Raw genomic sequence first — 14,840 nt, 5'->3', positions numbered from 1 at the left:
GACTCTGACTCTGTGACACTGTGACTCTATGACTCTGACGCTGTGACTCTGTGACTCTATGACTCTATGACTCTGTGACTCTGACTCTGTGACTCTATGACTCTGTGACTCTGTGACTCTATGACTCTGTGACTCTGTGACTCTATGACTCTGACTCTGTGACTCAGTGAGTCTGTGACTCTATGACTCTATGACTCTGTGACTCTGACTCTATGACTCTGTGACTCTGTGACTCTATGACCCTGTGACTCTGTGACTCTATGACTCTGACTCTGTGACTCTGACTCTATGACTCTGACTCTATGACTCTGCGACTCTGTGACTCTATGACCCTGTGACTCTGTGACTCTATGACTCTGACTCTGTGACTCTGACTCTGACTCTATGACTCTGTGACTCTATGAGTCTGTGACTCTATGACTCTGACTCTGTGACTCTATGACCCTGTGACTCTATGACTCTGACGCTGTGACTCTGTGACTCTATGACTCTGTGACTCTATGACTCTGACGCTGTGACTCTGTGACTCTATGACTCTGTGACTCTGTGACTCTATGACTCTGTGACTCTGTGACTCTATGACTCTGACTCTGTGACTCTATGACTCTGTGACTCTATGACTCTAACGCTGTGACTCTGTGACTCTATGACTCTGTGACTCTATGACTCTGACGCTGTGACTCTGTGATTCAATGAAACCACAAACACTTTCACTGGGTCAATCTCATAAAAAAAGTTTGTTAAAACACAATGTATTCCAGCAAAGAAAACACATATTGAGAGACAGAGACCATTTAACTCCTCAATATTGCAGCAGTTGTGTGACACTGTGATCTTTTGCTATAAATTCTGTGTCCTATGACACTGACCCATTAGTTACCTGAAAAAGGAGCATTGCTCCGAAAGCTAGTACTTTACCTGTTGGATTGTAACCTAGATCGAGAGTGTGGTGCTGGAAAAGCACAGCAGGTCAGGCAGCATCTGCAAAGCAGGAGAATCAATGTTTTGGGTATAAGCCCTTCATCATTGGATACTGCCTGACCTGCTGTGCTTTTCCAGCACCACACTCTCGACTCTGATCTCCAGGATCTGCAGTCCTCACTGTCTCCTATATCCTGATGTTGTGTGAGTTTTAACTCTGTCTGCCCTTGTCCAACACTGACACCTCCACATCGATAAAGGCAACCATACGAAAGGCCTTCATCAGTTTCATAACCCAACCAGGGTCATGACTCTACTGTGCACTTAGGTCACGTCGAGGTCACAGTCATTCTGAACAGGAACAGCCTTTCACCTACAGAAAGCAGCACAGACTCCTCAAAGTTCCTGAGGGACATTCTCCCTGAGGAACTGCTGAGTGTGAACAGAGTGAACACTGAACAGTGTGTGTACAAGATTGGCAGCTGGAGCCATCTCTATAGTTTAAGAATATTTTGTTTGTTCAGAGGAATCCCCAGGTCCACAACTAATTGGAAATCATTCACTCTGAAATCAGTTAAAAAAAGCCTCCGGTGCGGGGGAGGGGGGCAAGGCCCAGTGGGATGGGGGGAATTCCCGTTGCCTCAGGGGAGGGAGGGTACATCTGGGGATTCCACCCTGTTCTCACTGGGGGAAACCACCTGGTGATAGTGAGCCAATGGGAATGCAATATTGAACAGTAATTATTATCATTAATTCATGGCTGGCTCACTGGCTGGGCTAGTATTTATCATACAATCACTGAACCCTGTGGAGAAGATTGGGGGGAGTCACTGCAGACCATGTGCTGTGGGAAGACCCAGAATGCCCTTGGGGAGGGAATTCCAGGATTCTGACCCAGCAAAGCTGAAGGAATGACGATATATTTCCAAGTCAGTGGTTTGGAGGGGAACTTGAGGGTGCTGGTGTTCCCATGTATCTGCTGCCCTTGTCCTTCTCGATGGAAGTGGTTGAGGGTTTGAAAGGTGCTGCCTGAGGATCTTTGGTGAATTTCTGCAGTGCATCTTGTAGAGAGTACACACTGCTACTGCTGAGCGTCAGTGGTGGAGGGAGTGGATGCTTGTGGATGTGAATGTTTGTGGATGTAGATGGTGCCAAGCTTCTTGAGTGTTGTTGGAGCTGCCCCCATCCAGGCAGGTGGGGAGTATTCCATCACACTCCTTCAACTGTGCCTTTCAAATCGATTTGGATCATTATCTAAAAAGGAATAAATTTCAGGGCCAGGGAAAAGGTAGTGGAAATGATTCTCTCATTTCACATCTCAAATTCAGCTCATGGAGGGAATGGGGATAGGGACGGTGAGGGAAATATATCCCTGGTGATGGGGTTCGTGGCGAAAATGTCGGAGGATGATGCAATGTATATGGAGATTGTTGCGGTGGAAGGTGAGGACCAGGGGGATTCTGTCCTTGTTGCGGTTGGAGGGATGGGGTTTGAGGACAGAGGTGTAGGACGTGGATGAGATGCGTTGGAGGGCATCTTTAACCACGTGGGAAGGGAAATTATGGTCCTTAAAGAAGGAGGCCATCTGGTGTGTTCTGTGGTGGAACTGGTCCTCCTGGGAGCAGATACGGCGGAGGCGGAGGAATTGGGAATAAGGAGCAGCATTTTTGCAGGAGGTAGGGTGGGAAGAGGTGTAATCCAGGTAGCTGTGGGAATCAGTGGGTTTGTAGAAAATGTCAGTGTCAAGTCAGTCGTCATTAATGGAGATGGAGAGGTCCAGGAAGGGGAGGGAGGTGTCAGAGATGGTCCAGGTGAATTTAAGGTCAGGGTGGAATGTGTTGGTGAAGTTGATGAACTGCTCAACCTCCTCGCGGGGGCACGAGGTGGTACCGATGCAGTCATCAATGTAGCGAGGAAGAGGTGGGGAGTGGTGCCGGTGTAATTACGGAAGATCAACTGCTCTACATAGCCAACAAAGAGGCAGGCATAGCTGGGGCCCATACGTGTGCCCATGGCTACCCCTTTGGTCTGGAGGAAGTGGGAGGATTCAAAGGAGAAATTGTTAAGGGTGAGGACCCATTCAGCCAAACAAATGAGAGTGTCGGTGGAAGGGTACTGTTGGGGACATTGGGAGAGGAAGAAATGGAGGGCTTGGAGACCCTGGTCATGGCGGATGGAGTTGTAGAGGGATTGGATATCCATGGTGAAGATGAGGCGTTGGGGGCCGGGAAAACAGAAGTCTTGGAGGAGGTGGAGGGCGTGGGTGGTGTCTCGAACGTATGTGGGGAGTTCCTGGACTAGGGGGGATAGGACAGTGTCGAGGTAGGTAGAGATGAGTTCAGTGGGGCAGGAACATGCTGAGACAATGGGTCGGCCAGGGTGGTCAGGCTTGTGGATCTTGGGAAGGAGGTAGAACCGGGCAGTGCGGGGTTCCCGGACTATGAGGTTGGAAGCTGTGGGTGGGAGATCTCCTGAGGTGATGAGGTTCTGTATGGTCTGGGAGATGATGGTTTGGTGATGGGGGGTGGGGTCATGGTTGAGGGGACAGTAGGAAGAGGTGTCCTCGAGTTGGCGTTTGGCTTCAGCAGTGTAGAAGTCAGTGCGCCAGACTACCACTGCGCCCCCTATATCCACTGGCTTAATGGTGAGGTTGGGATTGGAGGGCTGCGCGTTGTGAGGGTGAGAGGGTTGGAGTGGGGGAGGGAGGTAGACAGGTTTAAGGCGGTTAATGTCCCGGCAGCAGTTGGAAATGAAGAGATCGAGGGCAGGTAATAGGCCAGCGCGGGGTGTCCAGGTGGATGCAGTGTGTTGGAGGTGGGTGAAGGGATCCTCGGAAGGTGGGCGGGAATCCTGATTGTGAAAGTAAGCTCGGAGACGGAGGTGACGGAAGAATTGTTCGACGTCACGGCGTGTATTAAATTCATTGATACGTGGACGGAGGGGGATGAAGGTGAGTCCTTTGCTGAGGACTGATCGTTCGTCCTCAGTGAGGGGAAGGTCTGGAGGGATGGTGAAAACTCGGCAGGGCCGGGAGCTGGATATAAAGATGAGGCAGATTCTCTTCTGGAAGGGACAGGGTGAGTGGGATGTGTTTTTACAATGATCCATGAACTCCCTGGTCACCTATATTGGCTCAAGTAGTTTAATTCCAGATTGATTTGTTTAATTGAATTTAAATTCCCCAGTTTCCGTTTGTGGATCTGGGACTCATGTCACTGGGGTGCTGTAAAATAAACACTCTGTTACTGTTCTGGGTTCGCCCACGTGGGAGCAGGTAGCATTCAGAATGCCCTGGGGGTGCGGTTGGAGTTGTGGAAGGTGGATTCTCAGCTTGTTTTGTTTGTTAACAGTTTCCACTGGGGCAAGAGAGGCAGGACTGATGGCTGCACCAATCAGACTCTGCTCAGTGCCTATAACTTGGGGACTGTGTGTGGTTGCTGGTTGTCAACACTTTGTCTGGGAGAGAGGCTGAGGACTGAGGCTGGGAGGTGCTCAGTATAAACTCCAGCTAACTGGCAGCACAGTCCCCACTCACTGGTAAGTGAAGGAGAGCTCACTGGAGCTCCTGGGCAGACTCTCCTCTTGTTTAATCCATCTCTTGTATTGTTGATTTCCTGATTCTAAAAGCAGTCTTGAAGAAAATAACTAAGTGAAAGAAATTGAATTATTGGTGAATTGGTCAGATGCAGCTTGAATGGACAGAAAGTGTGGATTTCAAATGTGATGCTCTGAGAAACAAAGCCATTGCTCGAGAAAGCTTGTGTTGTCTCTGGGTACAAAGTGTTTGCTGTTTTACAATCTAACACCTTCCTTACCCCTGACTCTTGTTTGTAGCAGCTCCATCTCAGTCACAGACACCACTTCAAGATGCTCTCCCAGTTGGAAAGTGCCATGGACAACATTATCAAAGTTTTTTACAAATACTCTGGGAAGGAGGGGGACAAATACACTCTGACCAAGGCAGAGCTCAAGGATCTGCTGAAAGGTGAACTTGAAGCATTCCTCAAGGTAAATAACAACATCTCAACTTCGATTGGAAACGCTGAGTGAATAGAAACTGAGTCCAGCAATCTTCTGCTGAGATATTTCACATTCTGAGCACATTCTCCTCTAGATGAAAGTGTGATAATATAGTGAGTCTGTCAGCGACAGGATGCACTAGAACCTCATGGTATCTTCAGGAATCTCTGAGCTGGCTGTTCGAGGGTATTGGGTGATCTCTGACTGGGACAAAAAAGATTGGCAAGCCACCAATTAGATACAAATCACAAATCAGTCACCAGTTTAACCCCCCTACTCAGAAAGATGAAAAAACTTCATCTTCCATACCCCAGGTATCACCAAACCCTCGACTGCAAATGGCAGACCGTGTTGTAGTAATGTGGGAAATACAGCAGCGATTTTGTACACAGTAAGATTCCACAAATACAGATGTGAGGGTGTCCCAAGTCAGCACTGATTGAGTACAATAGGAACACATTCCTCTCCTTTTCACAGTCGTCACTGTGCAATCGTTTAGTCATCCATTAGTTTGCTGACCTCTAACAGTGCAGCACTCCCTCAGCACTGACCCTCCGACAGTGCCCACTCCCTCAGCAATGACCCTCCGACAGTGCTGCACTCCCTCAGCACTGACCCTCCGACAGTGCTGCACTCCCTCAGCACTGACCCTCCGACAGTGCCCACTCCCTCAGCACTGACCCTCCGACAGTGCCCACTCCCTCAGCAATGACCCTCCGACAGTGCAGCAATACTCAGTCATTGCCAAGGCTAACAACTGACAAAGTAAAAACAATGACTGCAGATGCTGAAAACCAAATACTGGATTAGTGGTGCTGGAAGAGCACAGCAGTTCAGCAACATCCAACGAGCAGCGAAATCGACGTTTCGGGCAAAAGCCCTTCATCAGGAATAAAGGCGGTGAGCCTGAAGCGTGGAGAGATAAGCTAGAGGAGGGTGGGGGTGGGGAGAGAGTAGCATAGAGTACAATGGGTGAGTAGGGGAGGGGATGAAGGTGATAGGTCAAGGAGGAGAGGGTGGAGTGGATAGGTGGAAAAGGAGATTGGTAGGTCGGACAAGTCCAGACAGGTCATGGGGACAGTTACTGAGCTGGAAGTTTGAAACTAGGATGAGGTGGGGGAAGGGGAAATGAGGAAGCTGTTGAAGTCCACATTGATGCTCTGGGGTTGAAGTGTTCCGAGGCGGAAGATGAGGCGTTCTTCCTCCAGGCGTCTTCCTGATGCATCAACCAAATCATCCGCCGATATTTCCGCCACCTCCAAAAAGACCCCACCACCAGGGATATATTTCCCTCCCCACCCCTTTCCGCCTTCCGCAAAGACCGTTCCCTCCGTGACTACCTGGTCAGGTCCACACCCCCCTACCACCCACCCTCCCATTCGGGCACTTTCCCCTGCCACCGCAGGAACTGTAAAACCTGTGCCCACACCTCCTCCCTCACCTCTATCCAAGACCCTAAAGGAGCCTTCCACATCCATCAAAGTTTCACCTACACATCCACCAATATCATTTACTGTATCCGTTGCTCCCGATGTGGTCTCCTCTACATTGGGGAGACAGGGCGTCTCCTCGCAGAGCGCTTTAGGGAACATCTCCTAGACACCCGCACCAATCAACCAAACCGCCCCGTGGCCCAACATTTCAACTCCCCCTCCCACTCTGCCGAGGACATTGAGGTCCTGGGCCTCCTTCACCGCCGCTCCCTCACCACCAGACGCCTGGAGGAAGAACGCCTCATCTTCCGCCTCGGAACACTTCAACCCCAGGGCATCAATGTGGACTTCAACAGCTTCCTCATTTCCCCTTCCTCCACCTCATCCTCGTTTCAAACTTCCAGCTCAGTTACTGTCTCCTTGACTTGTCCGACCTGCCTATCTTTTTTTCCACCTATCCACTCCACCCTCTCCTCCCTGACCTATCACCTTCATCCCCTCCCCCACTCACCCATTGTACTCTATGCTACTTTCTCCCCACCCCCACCCTCCTCTAGCTTATCTCTCCTCACTTCAGGCTCACTGCCTTTAATCCTGATGAAGGGCTTTTGCCCGAAACGTTGATTTCGCTGCTCGTTCGATGCTGCCTGAACTGCTGTGCTCTTCCAGCACCACTAATCCAGTAACAACTGACAAAGCCTCATCATGGAGTGATTACAGAAACCCCCTTGTGTGAGCTCCCCCTGAACTCTGATCCTCACTGCAGGACCATTGTATCTCCCAAATGGAAGCCACCATGTCTGATTGGGAAACTTCCACGGCCCACAGCACTGTGGCAAATCGCTCCTGATCGTGGTGGTTGGGTAAAGTGACTGGCTGTGAACCAGCTCAGGAATCATTTCCTCAACATTGTCAAAGCATCACCGGAGAGATTCATATCCTCAGCTCAGGGCAATGTTCTTACACAGCATCGGGGAATGGGAAAGTGGGATTGGACTGGGTGGGATATTAAAGGGAGCGGGGAGTGAGGGAGAGAGTGGGATTGTACTGGGTGGGATATTAAAGGGAGCGGGGAGTGAGGGGGAGAGTGGGATTGGACTGGGTGGGGTATTAAAGGGAGCGGGGAGTGAGGGGGGAGAGTGGGATTGGACTGGGTGGGCTATTAAAGGGAGCGGGGAGTGAGGGGGGAGAGTGGGATTGGACTGGGTGGGCTATTAAAGGGAGCGGGGAGTGAGGGGGAGAGTGGGATTGGACTGTGTGGGATATTAAAGGGAGTGGGGAGTGAGGGGGGAGAGTGGGATTGTACTGGGTGGGATATTAAAGGGAGCGGGGAGTGAGGGGGAGAGTGGGATTGTACTGGGTGGGATATTAAAGGGAGCGGGGAGTGAGGGGGGAGAGTGGGATTGTACTGGGTGGGATATTAAAGGGAGCGGGGAGTGAGGGGGAGAGTGGGATTGGACTGGGTGGGCTATTAAAGGGAGCGGGGAGTGAGGGGGAGAGTGGGATTGGACTGTGTGGGATATTAAAGGGAGCGGGGAGAGTGGGGGAGAGTGGGATTGTACTGGGTGGGATATTAAAGGGAGCGGGGAGTGAGGGGGAGAGTGGGATTGTACTGGGTGGGATATTAAAGGGAGCGGGGAGTGAGGGGGGAGAGTGGGATTGTACTGGGTGGGATATTAAAGGGAGCGGGGAGTGAGGGGGAGAGTGGGATTGTACTGGGTGGGATATTAAAGGGAGCGGGGAGTGAGGGGGAGAGTGGGATTGTACTGGGTGGGATATTAAAGGGAGCGGGGAGTGAGGGGGAGAGTGGGATTGGACTGGGTGGGATATTAAAGGGAGTGAGGAGTGAGGGGGAGAGTGGGATTGGAACTGGGTAGGATATTAAAGGGAGTGAGGAGTGAGGAGGGAGAGTGAGATTAGATATTAAAGGGTGTAGGGAGTAAGGCGTGGGAGGGATAGACTGGATGGGATATTAGAGAGTTTTGGGAGTGAATGGGTGAATTTAATATGGTGAGCAGTTCTGGTCTCCATATTTTATACATTTCAGTGGCCCTGGAGAAGGTGCCATGATGTTTTCAGGATGATAATGGCACTGTGGGGCAGATCCGTAATTAAATTTACTCTAAATTCTGTGTCTTACGGTCCTGCTTCGCAACCACCTGATTAAGGAACAGCGCGCCAAAAGCTAGTGTGCTTCCAGTTAAACCTGTTGGACTATAACCTGCTGTTGCATGATTTTTAAAATTGGGAAAGGTGGGGGGGAGGGGGTGCAATCAGACCTGGCTGCCCTTATACCCCAGTCACTGAAGGTAAACATTCAGGTGCAGTAGGGGGTAAAGGCAGCAAATGGTAAGTTGGCTTTTATAGTGAAAGGATTCCTTTGCAGAAGCAGGAATGTCTTGCTATAAGTATCCAGGGCCTTGATGAGACCGCACCTGGAATAGTGTGTGCAATTTTGATTTGGTCTCCTTATTGGAGATGGGTCCTTGATACAGAGGGAATGCTGCAAAGGCTGACCAGACAGATTCCTGGGATGGTAGAACTGATGTAGGGGGAAAGGCTGAATCAGTTAAGATTAAAAGCACAGGAGTTTAGTAAACTGAGGGGAATCTCACGGAAACCTGTAAACCTCTAACAGGACTAGAGAGGGGTAAAATCTTCTAGGAGAAAGTGAGGACTGCCGATGTTGGAGATCAGAGCTGAAAATGTGTTGCTGGAAAAGCGCAGCAGGTCAGGCAGCATCCAAGGAGCAGGAGAATCGACGTTTCAGGCATAAGCCCTTCTTCAGGAATGAGGAAAGTGTGTCCAGCAGGCTAAGATAAAAGGTAGGGAGGAGGGACTTCGGGGAGGGGCGTTGGGAAGAGGATAGGTGGAAGGAGGTTAAGGTGAGGGTGATAGGCCGGAGTGGGGGTGGGGGCAGAGAGGTCAGGAAGAAGATTGCAGGTTAGGAAGGTGGTGCTGAGTTCGAGGGTTGGGACTGAGACAAGGTGGGGGGAGGGGAAATGAGGAAACTGGAGAAATCTGAGTTCATCCCTTGTGGTTGGAGGGTTCCTCGGCGGAAGATGAGGTGCTCTTCCTCCAGCCGTCGTGTTGCTATGGTCTGGCGATGGAGGAGTCCAAGGACCTGCTTGTCCTTGGTGGAGTGGGAGGGGGAGTTGAAGTGTTGAGCCACGGGGTGGTTGGGTTGGGTGGTTGGTCTGTGTGTCCCAGAGGTGTTCTCTGAAACGTTCCGCAAGTCGGTGGAGAGGAGTAAATGCAGGAAAGATGTTCCTGATGACAGGAGAGTCCAAAACCAGGGGTCTCAGACGAAAGACATGCGGTGGATAATTTAGGACTGAGCAGAGGAGCGATTTCTTCACCCAGAGAGTGGTGACCCTGTGGAATTCTCTGTCACGGAAAGTGGTTGAGGCAAAAACTTTGAATGTTTTCAAGGAGTTAAATAGAATTCTTAGGCTAAAGGGATCAAAGGATTTGGATGATCACCATGATCATATTGAACGATACAGCAGGCTCGAAAGGCTGAATGGCCTCCTCCTGCTTCCAGTTTCTGTGTTTTGTATTTCATCTGGAACAGAGATCAAGGCTGACTTTGATCAATGTGTTCACAATAATGAAATGGCACTGGGGGGGGGGGGGGGGGAGGTGGCGGTAGATGTACAGATGATATTTTCACATGTTCCCACATACGGGGAACCGGAAATAGGAATCTTAAATATAAAACTGTCACCAACAAATCCAAATGGGAATTGAGGAGAGTGGGAGAATGTGGGGCTCACTCTCACAGGCAGTAGGAGAAGGGGGTGGTGGAATTGGGACTTGCTCCCACTCCCTTCACCTACTCCCCCACACTGCCACTCTCAAACCCCACACCCCTCCCCAACCCCACCCACTTCCCATCCTCTCAACCCTTCCCAGCTCAACTTCTCCCCCTCTCCCTCACTCTCACCCCTAAACCTTTCACCCTTCCCCACCCCCTCACCCATTCCCTCCCTCACTCTCCCACCCTCCAATTCCATCCCCTGGCTCCCTTTAACATGCTCTCCCCCCTTCTCTGAGGGACTGAAACAACATCAAACCCAAAGGGAGGAGGGGACATTAGGGTTTTGGAAATGGGAGCAAGGGGTAAGAGTTGAGGAGATTGGGGTTGGGGGGGTGGAAGAGGGAACAAGGGGTAGGAAGTGGGAAAGAGGAGAGGGAGTTAAGGAGGGGGATAGGACTGGGGTGGGGGAGAGTGGAAAGTGTATGGGGTAAAGGTGGGAGGGTGAGGGAGAGGGAGGAAGGGATTTGGGTGAGGGGGTGCAGAGGGTTGATGAAGGCGATCAATGTGATGTGGGAGGGGAGGCAGGTCAGATTGGGGCAGGAATGACATGGCAGATTCTGGAGTTACTCATTGCTGACATGTTGATCTGGAAACAATTTGTAAGGAGCTTTATTCGACATAATTGCCTTAATAGTGTTTGTGCGTTGTCCATACAGAGATCCAGGAAGTAGCTGGTTAATGAGGGCTCAGTAACATCAGACTTTGTTTCCAGTCAGTAGCTGAGACATTGCAAGGTCCCCTCAGCTGCGTTACCCCAGGGGTGAGGGGCTAGTCCTAAGTTCCCTGCAGAGAGTGGGGCAGCTGCACAGGGTGGGGATGCAGACAGTAAACCCAGAGACTGGGCTCAGTACTCAGCAGGTACATACAGGTGAAAACTCCACCAACAATCCAACATAATTACTGGTTGTGATTTGAATGAATGTTTGAAATGGCAAACTGTCTGAAATCGAATTATTGTTCCTGCAGGAAGGAATCTTTATTAGAAATTACCAAAAGCTGGTGAGCAGTTGGGAGGAGGAGGGTGGGGCTGATTTACTCCAATCTTTTTGGGAGAGCTCCTGGGTTGAACACTGAAACAATCTGTAACCGGAAACTGTGACCAAATGCAATTTAATATCTTTACCGCAGAATTCGCAACAGCTCTACCCAATCCGCTGGAACCCGGAGCCAGCTCAGAGCACAGACCAGACCCCAAGAACTGCTGTTGGAGCATGTTCCTGATCCCTCACACTGGAGAGGTGCCAGAGACCTGGTCCCTCTTTGTTCAAGTTCAGACTGAATCACTCACAATCATAGGGTTTACAGCCAAGAGATAAAGCTGATTACACACAACACACAGCAGACACCCCATAATTGCAAGATACTTTCCTGCTTGCTACTCTGGTGTACTTCAATTATAGACAATCTCATACCATTTACCACATGTGACTGCAACATACATCCCCAATTATCACAGTATTAATGTCTCCAAAAGGTGTCTGCTAAGTTTCTTACCATGACTCAGTGTCTGCTCTTGCCTTCAGAGTCACAAAATATTGACTACAAACCCACTGGTTAGATCTGATCAAAATATCTGAGTGTAGTTTATCGGAGCGTCAATACTGAGAGAGTGCAACACTGTCAGACAGTCCGCAGACTATAAGACCACGAGATAAAGGAGCAGAATTAGGCCATTTGGCCCATTGAGTCTGCTTCACTATTCGATCATGGCTGATGTGTTTCTCAACCCCATTCTCCTGCCTTCTCCTAGTGACCCTTGATCTCCTTACTATCAAGAACCTGTCTATCTTGGTCTTAAATACACTCAGTGACTTGGCTTCCACAGCCCTCTAGAGCAATGAGTTCCACAGATTTCCCACCCTCTGGCTGAAGAAATTCCTCCTAATCTCAATTAAAAATCACACAACACCAGGTTATAGTCCAATAGGTTTAACTGAAAGCACACTAGCTTTCAGAGCGCCACTCCTTCATCAGAAGATTGCTAGTGTGCTTCCAATTAAACCTGTTGGACTATAACCAGGTGTTGTATGATTTTTAACTTTGTACACCCCAGTCCAACATCGGCATCTCCAAATCATGCTCCTAATCTCAGTTGTAAAGCGTTGTCCCTTCACTCTGAGGCTGTGCCCTCGGGTCCTAGTCTCTCCTTCTGATGGAAACATCTTCTCCATGTCTACTCTATCCAGACCCCACAGTATTCTATAAGTTTTGATTAGATTCCCCTCATCCGTCTAAACTCCATCAAGTACAAACACAGGGTCCTCAACAGTTCCTTATATGACAAACTCTTGACCCCACCCCCAGGATCATTCTTGTTAAACTCCTCTGGACCCCCTCCAACACCAGCACATCCTTCCTTAGACATAGAGCCCAAAACTGCTTTCAATATCCTAAATGTGTTCTGACCAGAGACTCATACAGCCTCAGCAATACACCTCTGCTCTGGTATTCTAGCTCTCTTGAAATTAATGCGAACATTGCATTTCCCCTCCTAACTGCCAACTGAATCTGCGTGCTAACCTGAAAGTGAACTCTCAAGTCCCTTTATGCTTCATATTTCCAAAGCCTTTCCCCATTTAGAAAATACTCTATGGTCTATTCTTACTTTCAAAGCACATACTCTCACACTTTCCCACATTGTATTCCATTTGCCACTTCTGTACCCACTGTCCTAGCCTGTCCAAGTTCTTCTGTAGCCTCCCTGCTTCCTCAATACTACATGTCCCTCCACCTAGCTTTGTGTCATCTACAAACTTAGCAACAATGCCCTCAGTTCCTTTGTCCAGAATGTTAATGTATAATGTGGTCAGTACTGAGGGAGCGCTGCATGTTATTAAATGAAGGTTGTGTCCAGTGAAAAGTTTTCCTGGGGTTTGTTGGAGCCTAAAATAGGAAATGGCTGTACGTGTGACTTCACTGAACTCCGAGAGGATGAGAGCAATGGGATGTTGAGTTTGGGTGAAGACAGGGAGAAAGTGAGGACTGCAGATGCTGGAGATCAGAGCTGAAAAATGTGCTGCTGGAAAAGCGCAGCACGTCAGGCAGCATCCAAGGGGCAGAAGGGCTGAAGAAGGGCTTATGCCCGAAACATTGATTCTCCTGCTCCTTGAATGCTGCCTGACCTGCTGTGCTTTTCCAGCAACACATTTTTCAACTTTGGGTGAAGACAGCCTGCTTTTATGCAGCAAATCCAACCCACTGCCATGGATGTGGGAAATCTGAACCACACAGAGGGAATGCTGGGAAAATCTGAACCACACAGAGGGAATGCTGGGAAAATCTGCATTCTGACAGCACCTTCAGAATGTGTTATCCTGGACTCAAAATGTTCACTCAGTCTCTCTCTCTCCACAGACTCAGTACTTCTCCAGCAATTCGGTGTATTTGATTCACTCGGGTAATTCCCCGGGGAGGAAACTGATGAAAGTGTACAATGGCTGCTGTAATGTTCTTCTCTCTTCCTGCAGTATCAGAAAGATCCCAACTCTGTGGACAGCATCATGAAGGATTTGGATATGAACCGTGATGGCCAGGTGGACTTCCAGGAGTTTGTTCACTTAGTAACGGCCCTCACTGTCGCCTGCAATGATTTCTTTGTGGAGTTCCTGAAAAAACAGGGCAAGTTGTGTTGAACAGGGGATGATGGTGTGAATGTGGCAGTGAGGATGGAAACGGTGAAGAAACCTCAGGGTTCATCCTGGAAACTGGGATACTGTTTTAATAAACATGGCTCCTATCATTTTATCCATTCAGAATTTTCTAATTGTTTGACATTTGAGAACAACTTGCATTTATACAGCACTATGAACATGGTAATGCATTTATATAGCACCATAAACATGGTAACACATAACCATGACATTTCCCAAAAGCAAATAGTGAACAGAAATTGAATTAAATAAAACATCATCAGCTTTCAGATACGACCACAAGTGATTTTAAGGAGGATCTTAAAGATGGGGGAAAAGGCAGAGAGGGAACTGAAGCATGTTCAGAGATAGGGATGGGGTGTATGGGGTGTAGAAGGTGACAGAGAAATGGCAGGGTGTAGGGGCTGAGGGGTTATGGGTAAGGCAGGGGGTGTAGGGGCTGGAGGGGGTTATGGGGATAGGGAGGAGTGTAGCTGCTGGAGGAGGTTACAGAGATAGGGAGGGGGTGTAGGTGATAAAGGAGGTTATAGGGATGAGGGGTGTAGGGGATAGAGGAGGTGACAGTGATGCAGTGAGGTGGAAGTTTCAGTTTTTTAACAATCGGTGAATATTTATAAAGCCTTCTGTAATGAAGTCACTGATCAGATGTCAGGGAGTAGCCTGGTTCATTTTGAAGAATTTTCAACATGAAGTTCTGATGCTGTTGTTTGGAATGGAGCAGAGCAATGTGGACCAAATATCAATGAGGGGACACTTAGGGAACAGCGATCATAAAATGGTAACGTTCAGATTGATTATGGAACAGGGAACAATCCAGTTTTCAACAGTGAACTGTGAGGGGGGCAATTTGAACCAGGTTAAACTGCCTCATCTGTGCCTAATGCTGTGAGAATGGAGTCACATAAAGACCCAGACAGGGTACGGATGGCAGATTCCCTTCCCTGAACGACACATAAATCTTCTTTATTCACGTTTAAATGAGTAACTTTAACCATT

General features: G+C 49.1%; 1 protein-coding gene across 1 annotated transcript; it reads left to right on the top strand.

Annotated features, from left to right (window-relative positions):
* The first annotated feature begins 4,333 nt into the window (after window positions 1-4,333).
* LOC140494827 (protein S100-A1-like) lies at window positions 4,334-13,938 on the top strand. The gene is made up of 3 exons (XM_072594484.1): window positions 4,334-4,458; window positions 4,756-4,929; window positions 13,662-13,938. The coding sequence occupies exons 2-3, from the start codon at window positions 4,789-4,791 to the stop codon at window positions 13,824-13,826; spliced, it is 306 nt and encodes a 101-aa protein (XP_072450585.1). The 5' UTR covers window positions 4,334-4,458; window positions 4,756-4,788; the 3' UTR covers window positions 13,827-13,938.
* The last annotated feature ends 902 nt before the right edge of the window (window positions 13,939-14,840 follow it).

This window comes from Chiloscyllium punctatum, chromosome 24 (assembly GCF_047496795.1).
Source record: "Chiloscyllium punctatum isolate Juve2018m chromosome 24, sChiPun1.3, whole genome shotgun sequence".
NCBI lineage: Eukaryota > Metazoa > Chordata > Chondrichthyes > Orectolobiformes > Hemiscylliidae > Chiloscyllium > Chiloscyllium punctatum.
Note: the sequence above shows the minus strand (reverse complement) of the source record. Positions and strands in the feature narration are given on the sequence as shown.